The sequence below is a fragment of the Salvelinus namaycush genome, chromosome 7, assembly GCF_016432855.1.
Source record: "Salvelinus namaycush isolate Seneca chromosome 7, SaNama_1.0, whole genome shotgun sequence".
In the NCBI taxonomy this organism is placed as follows: domain Eukaryota; kingdom Metazoa; phylum Chordata; class Actinopteri; order Salmoniformes; family Salmonidae; genus Salvelinus; species Salvelinus namaycush.
Genome location: NC_052313.1, coordinates 43,958,447 through 43,971,190, shown reverse-complemented (window position 1 = coordinate 43,971,190; position 12,744 = coordinate 43,958,447). Strand labels below are relative to the sequence as shown.

The following is a 12,744-nucleotide window of genomic DNA, read 5'->3' as shown; positions in this document are numbered from 1 at the left end:
CGCTCATTGCTCATCCACCCCTCCAGAAAGTCTTGGCGTGCCGAAAACACAGTTTGAGGCCTAACACCAGCTAGCTACAGATCCAATCCAGCCTGTATGAGGGCGAGGTGTGAGGACTGAGGAGGATTGCGTGTGAGAGGAGAGATCAGCGGGTGAAAACGGTCTCCCACAGAGCTGCCATAACCTGCCAATCTGAACCACTAGTAGCTTTTACTGTTTGTGGTTCACTTTCCCCATTTTCCTAAAACAGGTTTCTATCCCCTCAAACATTTTCTGAACTGCACACAAAACATTTCTGCACAGGTTTTGGAGGACACGGGGCAGTTAGTACCACCACATAATGATGCTTTTTGGGAGTGCTGAGTGGTCCACGTAGGGCAGCAGCAAATGGGAATTAGCTCCATAAAGAGTGTAATTACTGTTTTAGTAGTCGAGGGCAGGGCAGGCTAGAATGTAGAGCTCAGAGGGGAGGCAAGGCTATTTTTGTCTCGCTTTCTTTTCAGAGACGTAGAATGTCAAATCTGATGGTGCTCTTTCCGCTATGGGGAGGAGACAGGACTTAATGGCCCTTGAAATGAAATGCCTCTCCAACTTCAACGCGACAGCGGGAGCAACGCTGAGTGGTGGTGGTGGTGGAGTGTGTGTGTGTGTGTGTCTACAGCCCCTCCCTCCCTCTCATGCTCCATCTCCTCCACCCACTCTTCTCAGCAGGGGGCAGTGTTGACTATTCTGTTCATCTTCTCTCTCCCCGGGAGGGACGGAAGAGGACGCCAGAGAGAAACAGAGAGAGGGAACAACAAAGTACGTCTAACTGTCTAAAACTCTTGTGATACATAGTCGAATCTGACCCTTAAAAATAGTCTTTCGTAAGTGTTTCAGTCACGGACAATGACACAGGGTATCTTACCTCCTCATATCCCAGCTGTCTTTGCTTCAGACCTGCCAGGAACAAAAGACAGAAAGAGTGAACACTTGTTAAGAACAATTGGATAGAACACTGGTTAGAACACTTGGATAGAACACTTGGATAGAACACTATGATAGAACACTTGGATAGAACACATGGTTTGAACACATGGTTAGAACACTATGATAGAACACTTGGAAACAACATTTGGACCAAACCATTCGGAGCAAACCATAAACTTTTAGTTCCTGTGTTACAAGGATGCTACATTGTCTACTGCTTTTATCGTTGCTTTATAAGAATTCAGCTGAAGATAGAATTTAACGTTAAGTCCACTGTGGTAAAATTCTGTAGCTGGGAGATTCTAATGGAATGTGAAAAGTGGAGCAGGGATGTCAAATGAGAGAGGAGTGGAGCAGGGAAGGAAGGAGAGGAGGAGGAGGGAGAGGAAGAGGATGAGTGACAGGAGGAAGAGATGAAAATGTGTGCGTGTGACATGTGAGTGATGATGATGATATAAGTTGGGGAGTGTGAGACAGTGAGAGAGATACACAGACTTGGAGAGAGACACAGACAGACAGAGAGACAGAGAGAGACAAGGAGAGAGAGACAGACAGACAGAGAGACAGAGAGAGACAGAGACACAGAGAGACTGAGAGAGACAGTGAGACAGAGAGACAGAGAGAGACAGAGACACAGAGAGACTTGGAGAAAGACACAGAGAGACAGAGAGAGACAGAGAGAGACACAGAGACAGCGACACAGAGAGACAGAGACACAAAGAGACTTGGAGAGAGACTAGGAGAGACAGAGACACAGAGAGACTTGGAGAGACAGAGAGAGACAGAGAGACAGCGACACAGAGAGACAGAGACACAGAGACTTGGAGAGACAGAGACACAGAAAGACTTGGAGAGAGACAGAGAGAGACACAGACACAGAGAGAGATAGAGACACAGCCAGATGGGGAGAGAGACAGAAAGAAAGAGATACAAAGACAGAGAGAGAGAACTTGGAGAGGAGTCTGGGTCAGTAGCTCTTTCTCATAAGTGACAGTCAAAGTTTGCAGGAACATGACTGCTCCTTATCTTCTAAATGGGAAGGCATCGCTGTACCCATCCAGACAAGACATTACCTTTAGGGCTGCTTGACTTGAATAACAATAGGCTTTACAGAAAGCCTTATTCCCTGTATAGCAACACATATAGTATTTAAACAGAAAAAGATACTGTAATATAATATAAAACTATAATTGTTTGTCAATAATCAATTTTATATGGGAAATTGAGGGTATAAATGTATGTTGTTGTTCATATAAAAGCCACATCTATAAATTGACACATTGGATAATTAAACCCATACAAACATGTTCCAGTCTAAATATATTTGTCTTGGAAGAATACAGTACAGCTGGCACATTGCCTTTTCCAAATAACTAAAATTCCTCTTGGCTCAGCATGTGCAGCCATCGACAAAGTCAAGTTATAATTCGATTGGGTAGAAACTAGGAATGCCAACCAGGAAATGGAGGTCATGATCTCTGCAGTATGTGCAGACATCCTGGGGTAGGGACGTTCTGGTATGACTCTGACTGAAGGGCATTGGACTAAGGTGAGGTAAAGTAGCTACCATAGAAATAGAATCCCTAGAACGGAGGCCTCCCGAGTGGTGCAGCGGTCTAAGGTACTGCATCGCAGTTCTTGAGGAGTCACTACAGACCCGGGTTCGATCCCGGGCTGTGTCACAGCCGGCCGTGACCGGGAGATCCATGAGGCAGCACACAATTGTCCCAGCGTCGTTCAGGTAAGGGGAAGGTTTGGCCGGCCGGAATGTCCTTGTCCCATCGCGCTTTAGCGACTCCTTGTGGCGGGCCGGGCGCCTGCACGCTGACCACGGTTGCCAGTTTGGCGTTTCCTCCGACACATTGGTGCGGCTGGCTTCTGGGTTAAGCGAGCAGTGTGTCAAGAAGCAGTGCGGCTTGGCAGGGTCGTGTTTCGGAAGACGCATGGCTCTCGACCTTCACCTGACCCGAGTCCGAACGGGAGTTGCAGCGTTGGGACAAGACTGTAACTACCAATTGGGGAGAAAAAGGGGAAAAAGTAGGTTAGGATATTATAGGATATTATATTATAGCCACTAGCTCTGCCTTGGTACAGCACGTCAATGCAGTCAGGGTTATTTATGGAAGAGAGATGGAGGCACAGAGAGACATTCACTCATGCTCCATCACACGCCGAGCCGAGCCCACCATTCACCACCTACACTCCCTCCATTCCTATCCCTCCATCTCGCCCTCATACAGACCCGTACATACAGATAGCCCTCATCAGTATTCCTGAGGCAGAACAGAGCAGAGCAGAGTGGGCCGTAGCTGTTGGAGGTGGACACTTGTCACAGGAAGGCAGGCAGCTTCCAGGCAGCTTGTTAATCCACTACCCACTGGGAGCAGCCTGGGGGGCTCAGAGCCAGGCAGGCATATGTTGACCGGACCGAGCCGCTGTAGCCTTCCAGCCAGGTCTACCAGACAGTCACACACAGAAAGACATCACACTGATGGACACCACACAGGTACAGCTTGAGGGGTGTCAAAAAAAGTGCAACTTTGTCTATTGTCCAACTCACCCAGGGGGGAGTGGGGGTATTGAGGAGGGGATGAGATGTGTCAGAGAGAGCGAGCGAAGCTGAAAAAGCACACATACACACAGATTGGATTCTTCAAGTACCCACTCCTCAATGAATTGAGGTTGAGGCATTTTGGGGGGGAGTCGATGTGTCATTGATGCTCTTATACTATTTCCTCTGAGCTCTATTGGAATTGAAATACCCTGTGGTGTGTCCCCCTCGTAGCCAGTCCTGTCCTCTATAATCTTACCTCTGGCATACTATCATACTGTGTTGTGTGGGATACATGGAAAATAGCACAAGTCAGTAATGATTCAAGACGTGAGTAAACATGCAATCATGTGTAGAAGCGGTGTACGAGCAGCCTAGTGTACAGACATACTATCAGCCTCTCTGAATAGCGTAGAGATAGGCGCTCGTTTGGACATCCTGTGAGTTATGCTCCCAGGCCAAGCAGCTGAGCAGTACATCATCCTGATACCAGATCTCTCTCTCTCTGATAGAAATGTGCAAAGCTCATCCGAGTCTCTTCAGATCACAGAAAACAACCGTTTCCTTGTTCAAACTGACAGGACAGTAGAGAGGAGGAACATCGGCTGTCCTGCCTGTGTACGATAACAAAATCACTTAGCACAGTTCTGATTCGAACAACACACAACCAATGTGGCGGAAACTGGTTAGTGGACGTGCCATTGCATTTGAATTGGCAGTGACCCCTAACAGATTTGCCCTGAGTCTTTTAGAGGACTACAGAGCACTTACTTTATTTTGTTTACACTGCAGCTGTGAGAGTGATGCATTATTCATCTCTGTCTACAGAACCACCAGCATCCTGCTTCCCTAGCTCTATAACATTACAACTACCCTGACTGTATAACAGCACTATAACTACCCTGAGTGTATAACAGCACTATAACTACCCTGAGTGTATAACAGCACTATAACTACCCTGAGTGTATAACAGCACTATAACTACCCTGACTGTATAACAGCACTATAACTACCCTGACTGTATAACAGCACTATAACTACCCTGACTGTATAACAGCACTATATCTACCCTGACTGTATAACAGCACTATAACTACCCTGACTGTATAACAGCACTATAACTACCCTGACTGTATAACAGCACTATAACTACCCTGACTGTATAACAGCACTATAACTACCCTGAGTGTATAACAACACTATATCTACCCTGAGTGTATAACAGCACTATAACTACCCAGTACCCATCCCCCCTGACAACCAACCTCCCCCCTAGGAACTGGAACCGCCTGCACATTGATGCCTTAGCTGTCTACCTTCCCTCCCCCTGACAACCTGCACCCACCCTGGGGGAGATGTGGGTTACCATCTCACTCCTCTCCCGTCTTGTCTCCCACTGAGTGAGAAAAACACATGTTCTGCTTCTTACCTCATCCTTCACCTCTCTCCTCACCCCTTTCCTCTCCCACTTAGCGAGCAAAACACCGCTCTGCTCCTGCCTCCCCTCAACCTCTCTTCTCCTCTCTCCCCTCGTGATCACATCACCCCTCGCGTGTCTTCTCTCCCACTTTGGGAGCAAAACAGCCCCTTTGCTCATCAGCATTTTTATGCTTTATTCAATAAGCTGTGGGTTTCCTAGCTGCATCTGTAGATCAGCAGTAGAACTTGCCAGTCCGTGCCAAGCTACTGACACTTGGAACAGTCCAGTCCCTAGTGGTGCCCGCATCCCTGGAACACGGCAACATACCACGCTACAACACCCGACCCTGTTAACAAGCTGCTGCCTGTCATTACCTGTAGAGTGTGTAAGGATAGTTGTCATGCCAACAAGTTAGGTATTGTGTTCCCTAGGTAACATACAATACATTCCCCATGCAGTGTATCCTGGAATCTGGCATAGTACAAAGATGGAACACAATAAGCATAGCAGGCTACCAACGAGAACTCTGTAAATACTGTTTGTGGGTATGAGGAAGCTTGAGCAAGCACTGTTCGATCCACTAACCCGACTGGAGCCAGTGTGGTACTGTTTCTAGGGAGGGTAGGTTTGACTGATACTCACCCAGGCGATGGAAAGCCTCAGTGGCTGCTTGTCGTAGGTTCTGCATCCCAGCGTTGGTTCCTGCCTGGTGGTGCTGTGGAACTGCTGTGGAACCGCTATAGAACCTCACTTCCACCCCGGCATCCTTAGAACTGGACCCAGCTACAGCAGCGCTCTCATCTCAGTCACAGCCCCTCCTTGTCTTCAGCAACCTAGGACGTAAACAGCTTTAGCAACACAGACAGGATTTTCCTATTTTTCCCTTTTCCTCCTTTCTCCTTTTGCCTGAAGGTGCTCTTGCCTCCTCTATTGCTCTCTCTGTTTTGCTCTCTCCCTCTCACAATATTGCACTGTATCCTCCCACTCTCTCTTTCCCTCCTTTCTCCCTGTCTCCTCCTGCTGCCAGTTCCTCTGCTGCCTGGGAGACAACATTCAATAGCCAATCAGCGGCGTCAGATAGGAGGCACTGCCCAATGAGCTCTCAGTGGAGGAGAGAGCAGGGGCTGCTGGTGTGTTTTGAAAGGTTGGAGCTTGAGCATTGTGTTCAGGGAGTCACTAATGTGTGTGTGTGCTGTGGGCAGAAGTGAGCCACGCTTTTGATCATCTTCATTCCATTAACTCAAGCATAGATTGGTTAAAAAAAAACATCTAATTCGGCACACAGAAACTAGAGGCCGTGAGTAACTTGGTCAAAAAGAATGGCACCGATTGGCCAGTAGTCTCACTTAAACCCTCATATTTGCCTCAAGGACCCGTAAGGTCCATTAGAATAGATTTTCCTCCATCTTGGACATTTTGGAAAACCTGAAAAACATATTCTCATGAACCATAAGTCCAAAGAACATCAAGTTTGGTACATCACTTAACTTAGTTTGAGAAACGCTTGATTGGTTAGGAGATGTCTGAGTTATTGATAAATCAGGTCCATTTCAAATAAATCCTTTGTAAATCCCCTTCACAATGGTCTATCAACTTGAAACATTGTAGGCTCATCACAGACATTACCACGGTGAACCATGTTAAGTTTTGATTATGTAATGATAATGCTTCGAATAATCATCAAAAATCTTCTCATTAACTAAAAGTCAGATTCACTCCAAATTAGTCGCTAAAGAGTATGAGAAAAGAACATTGACGCATTCAAAGATGGCCGCGCTATAACAGTAGATGCATATTAGCATCTATGCTAAAGTATGCCAAATATATATATATTTTTAAACAAACTTATTCTCATGAACCATAGGACCAAATGACAAATCACATGAGTTATTAACAAATCCAAAATCAGATTTTATGTGTCCATTTAAACCACTGTAAATCTACTCCACAGTGGCCTATCGACTTGAAATGTGTCATCACTCTCATGGACGTCCCTAAGATGAACCGTACTGAATTCTGTTTTGATATCTGAAAAAACAAGGAAACTATTAACTATTAACAACTCATTCTTTGCATATGTAACGCTAATGCTCAAAATGATCTGCAGTCATCTTCTCCTCATGAACCCTTTGGAATTACCTGGATTTCTGCATAAATTTGACATAAAATTTGATCTGATCTTCATCTAAGTCACAACAATAGACAAACTCAGTGTGCTTAAACTAATAACACACAAATTATTGTATTTTTCTTGTCTATATTGAATACATCATTTAAACATTCACAGTGTAGTTTGGGAAAAGTATGTGAACCCCTAGGCTAATGACTCCAAAAGCTAATTGGAGTCAGGGGGCAACTAACCTGGAGTCGAATCAATGAGACGAGATTGGAGATTTTGGTTAGAGCTGCCCTGACCCATAAAAAACACTCACAAAATTTGAGTTTGCTATTCACAAAAAGCATTGCCTGATGTGAACCATGCCTCAAACAAAAGAGATCTCAGAAGACCTAAGACTAAGAATTGTTGCCTTGCATGAAGCTGGAAAGGGTTACAAAAGTATCTCTAAAAGTCCGTCCAAGGTAAGACAAATTGTCTATGAATTGAGAAATTTCAGCACTGTTGCTACTCTCCCAAGTAGTGGCCGTCCTGCAAAGATGACTGCAAGAGCACAGCACAGAATGCTCAATGGGGTTAAGAAGAATCCTAGAGTGTCAGCTAAAGACTTACAGAAATCTCTGGAAGATGCTATCTCTGTTGACGAGTCTACAATGCGTAAAACACTAAACAAGAATGGTGTTCATGGGAGGACACCATGGAAGAAGCCACTGATTCTGACTATCTCTGAAACTTACTTAGATATTACCTTTTATGATATAGTGGTAGCAATACATGGTTATAACATTTACCGAAAAGACAGAAACGCCAACGGAGGCGGTGTTGCGGTCTATATTCAGAACCACATTCCTGTAAAGCTTAGAGACGATCTAATGTTAAATACTGTTGAAGTAATATCGCTACAGGTTCATCTGCCTCTTGTGGGAAGCTGCTATAGACCACCGAGTGCTAACAGTCAGTATCTGGATAATGTGTGTGAAATGCTTGATAATGTATGTGATATCAACAGAGAAGTATCTTTTCTGGGTGATTTAAATATTGACTGGCTATCATCAAGCTGCCCACTCAGGAAAAAACTTCAAACTGTAACCAGTGCCTGCAACCTGGATCAGGTTGTCAGTCAACCTACCAGGGTAGTTACAAACAGCACAGGAATTAAATCATGTATTGATCACATTTTTACTGACACTGCAGATATTTGCTTTAAAGCAGTATCCAAATCCATAGGATGTAGTGATCACAATATAATAGCCATATCTAGGAAAATCAAAGTTCCAAAGGCTGGGCCTAATATAGTGTTTGAGAGGTCATAGAAGAAGTTTTGTAGTGATTCATATGTTGATGATGTAAAGAATATTTGCTGGTCTGTGGTGTGTAATGAGGAGCAACCAGACGCTGCACTTGATCTAACATTATCTAACAACACAGAAGGGGTTCTTTAATGGAAGCCTATCTGTAACGTCCTGACCAGAGTTCTTATGTGTTTTGCTTGTTTAGTGTTGGTCAGGACGTGAGCTGGGTGGGAATTCTATGTTGTGTGTCTAGTTCGTCTGTTTCTATGTTCAGCCTGATATGGTTCTCAATCAGAGACAGCTGTCAATCGTTGTCCCTGATTGAGAATCATATATAGGTGGCTTGTTTTGTGTTGGGGATTGTGGGTGGTTGTTTCCTGTCTCTGTGTTTGTGTTCTGCACCAGCTAGGACTGTGACGGTATGTTCTTTTGTTATTTTGTATAGTGTATTGTTTTGTGTTGATTAAATTCATTATGGAAAATTACCACGCTGCGTATTGGTCCTCTGATCCTTCTCGCCTCTCCTCGTCTGAGGAGGAGAACGACTTAGACTGTCGTTACAGAACCACCCACCAAACAAGGATCAAGCAGCGTGGCAACGGGCAGCAGCGACAGCAGCAGCGGTACCAGGAGGAATGGTCATGGGAGCAAATATTTAACGGAGAAGGACCCTGGGCTAAGGTTGGAGAATATCGCCGCTCTCGGGAAGAGATGGAGGCAGCTAAAGCCCAGGAGCGGTGGTCTGAGGAGGCAGCACGGAAGCGGGGCTGGAAGCCCGTGAAGAAACCCCAAAAATTTCTTGGGGGGGGGGGCTAAAGGGTAGTGTGGCGAGGGCAGGTAGGAAACCTGCGCCCACTTCCCATGCTTACCGTGGAGAGCAGGAGTACGGGCAGACACCGTGTTATGCGGAAGAGCGCACGGTGTCTCCTGTACGGGTGCATAGCCCGGTGCGGGTTATTCCACCTCCCCGCACTGGGCGGGCTAGAGTGAGCATTGAGCCAAGTGCCATGAAGCCGGCTCTACATATCTGGCCTCCAGTACGTCTCCTCGGGCCGGTGTACATGGCACCAGCCTTACGCATGGTGTCCCCGGTTCGCCAACACAGCCCAGTGCGGGTTATTCCACCTCCCCGCACTGGACGGGCTACGGGGAGCATGCAACCAGGTAAGGTTGGGCAGGCTCAGTGCTCAAGGGAGCCAGTACGCCTGCACTGTCCGGTATATCCGGCGCTACCTTCCCGCCCCAGCCCAGTACCACCAGTGCCAACACCACGCACCAGGCTTCCAGTGCGTCTCCAGAGCCCTGTTCCTCCTCCACGCACTCTCCCTGTGGTGCGTGTCTCCAGCCCGGTACCACCAGTTCCGGCACCACGCACCAAGCCTCCTGTGCGTCTCCAGAGCCCTGTACGCACTGTTCCTTCTCCCCGCATTCGCCCTGAGGTGCGTGCCCTCAGCCCGGTACCTCCAGTTCCGGTACCACGCACCAGGCCTATAGTGCGCATCGAGAGTCCAGTGTGCCCTGTTCCTGCTCCCTGCACTAGCCTTGAGGTGCGTGTCTCCAGTCCGGTACCACCAGTTCCGGCACCACGCACCAGGCCTACTGTGCGCCTCAGCAGGTCAGAGTCGGTCGTCTGCCCAGTGCCGTCTGAGCTGCCTGCACTGCTCGTCTGCCCAGCGCCGTCTGAGCTGCCTGCACTGCTCGTCTGCCCAGCACCGTCTGAGCTGCTTGTCTGCCCAGCGCCGTCTGAGCTGCTTGTCTGCCCAGCGCCGTCTGAGCCATCCGTCTGCCCAGCGCCGTCTGAGCCATCCGTCTGCCCAGCGCCGTCTGAGCCATCCGTCTGCCCAGCGCCGTCTGAGCCATCCGTCTGCCCAGCGCCGTCTGAGCCATCCGTCTGCCCAGCGCCGTCTGAGCCATCCGTCTGCCCAGCGCCTTCAGAGCCGCCCGTCTGCCCCGAGCCATTAGAGCCGTCCGTCAGTCAGGAGCCGCCAGAGCCGTCCGTCAGTCAGGAGCCGCCAGAGCCGCCAGCCAGTCAGGAGCCGCCAGAGCCGCCAGCCAGTCAGGAGCCGCCAGAGCCGCCAGCCAGTCAGGAGCCGCCAGAGACGCCAGCCAGTCAGGAGCCGCCAGAGACGCCAGCCAGTCAGGAGCCGCCAGAGACGCCAGCCAGTCAGGAGCTGCCAGAGCCGCCAGCCAGTCAGGAGCTGCCAGAGCCGCCAGCCAGTCAGGAGCTGCCAGAGCCGCCAGCCAGTCAGGAGCTGCCAGCCAGTCAGGAGCTGCCAGAGCTGCCCTACAGTCATGAGCTGCCCTCCAGTCATGAGCTGCCCTCCAGTCATGAGCTGCCCTCCAGTCATGAGCTGCCCTCCAGTCATGAGCTGCCACCCAGTCCGGAGCTGCCACCCAGTCCGGAGCTGCCACCCAGTCCGGAGCTGCCACCCAGTCCGGAGCTGCCACCCAGTCCGGAGCTGCCACCCAGTCCGGAGCTGCCACTCAGTCCGGAGCTGCCACTCAGTCCGGAGCTGCCACTCAGTCCGGAGCTGCCATTCAGTCCGGAGCTGCCATTCAGTCCGGAGCTGCCATTCGTCCGGAGTTGCCCCTCTGTCCTGAGCTACCTCTCTGTCCTGAGCTACCTCTCTGTCCTGAGCTACCTCTCTGTCCTGAGCTACCTCTCTGTCCTGAGCTACCTCTCTGTCCTGAGCTACCTCTCTGTCCTGAGCTACCTCCTAAATCATGTGGGGGCCTTGGGGAGGATTCTTAGGCCAAGGTCGTGGGCGAGGGTCGCCACTCAAAGGACGCTAAGGAGGGGGACAAAGACAGTGGTGGAGTGGTGTCCTCGTCCACCGTCGGAGCCGCCACCGTGGACAGATGCCCACCCAGACCCTCCCCTTGAGTTTTAGGGGTGCGTTCGGAGTCCGCACCTCAGGGGGGGGGGGGGGTACTGTAACGTCCTGACCAGAGTTCTTATGTGTTTTGCTTGTTTAGTGTTGGTCAGGACGTGAGCTGGGTGGGAATTCTATGTTGTGTGTCTAGTTCGTCTGTTTCTATGTTCAGCCTGATATGGTTCTCAATCAGAGACAGCTGTCAATCGTTGTCCCTGATTGAGAATCATATATAGGTGGCTTGTTTTGTGTTGGGGATTGTGGGTGGTTGTTTCCTGTCTCTGTGTTTGTGTTCTGCACCAGCTAGGACTGTGACGGTATGTTCTTTTGTTATTTTGTATAGTGTATTGTTTTGTGTTGATTAAATTCATTATGGAAAATTACCACGCTGCGTATTGGTCCTCTGATCCTTCTCGCCTCTCCTCGTCTGAGGAGGAGAACGACTTAGACTGTCGTTACACTATCAAACATAATCCAGTTAGAATCAGGAATTCCCGAGGGTAGCTGTTTAGGCCCCTTGCTTTTTTCAATTTTTACTAACAACATGCCACTGACTTTGAGTAAAACCAGAGTTTCTATGTATGCAGATGACTCAACACTATACACGTCAGCTACTACAGCGCTGCAGTTAGTTTCAGTGTGGGTGGCAAGGAATAAGTTAGTCCTAAATATTTCTAAAACTAAAAGCATTGTATTTGGAACAAAACACTCACTAAACCCTAAACCTCAACTAAATGTTGTAATAAATCATGTGGAGATTGGGGAAGTTGAGATGACTAAACTAACTGCTTGGAGTAACACTATATTGTAAACTGTCATGGTCAAAACATGTTGATGCAGTAGTAGCTAAGATGGGGAGAAGTCTGTTTATAATAAAGCGATGCTCTGCCTTCTTAACAACACTATCAACAAGGCAGGTCCTACAGGCCCTAGTTTTGTCACACCTTGACTACTGTTCACTCGTGTGGTCAGGTGCCACAAAAAAGGACTTAGGAAAATGGCAATTGGCTCAGAACAGAGCAGCATGGCTGGCCCTTGGATGTACACAGAGAGCTAATATGAATAATATGCATGTCAATCTCTCCTGGCTGAAAGCGGAGGAGAGAATGACTTCATTACTACTTTTATTTATGAGAGGTATTGAAATGTTGAATGCACCGAGCTGTCTGTCTAAACTACTGGCACACAGCTCGGACACCCATGCATACCCGACAAGACATGCCACAAGAGGTCTCTTCACAGTCCTCAAGTCCAGAACAGACTATGGGAGGCACACAGTACTACTGTCAGAGTGTGCGCAACTGGTCGAAGGAAGTCAGGTGCAGGAGAGCAGAGATGAGTGAACAGGCACACTTTATTCAGGCAGAGGAAAACAGCCGGACGCAACTGCGTCACAGCACTCCGGCCCAAGGGAAAAAAGCGAATGCGCACAAATTACACAAAATGGTACAAAATACAAAACCACGGGTACAACCATACCCGGCGCAAAACCAGCCTGAAGCGTCACACACGTAACGAAACGA

General features: G+C 48.4%; 1 protein-coding gene across 1 annotated transcript in view; it reads right to left on the bottom strand.

Annotated features, from left to right (window-relative positions):
- The window catches only part of LOC120051281 (cyclin-dependent kinase 15-like), a 29,574-nt gene extending 23,741 nt beyond the window's left edge, over positions 1-5,833 (bottom strand). Inside the window, exons 1-2 of the mRNA XM_038998062.1 lie at positions 5,583-5,833; positions 908-939 (exon numbers count right to left, since the gene is read on the bottom strand). Of these exons, the coding sequence (XP_038853990.1) occupies positions 908-939; positions 5,583-5,628 (78 nt within the window). The 5' untranslated portion in view covers positions 5,629-5,833. The remainder of the gene's footprint in view (positions 1-907; positions 940-5,582) is intronic.
- Positions 5,834-12,744: the final 6,911 nt, after the last annotated feature.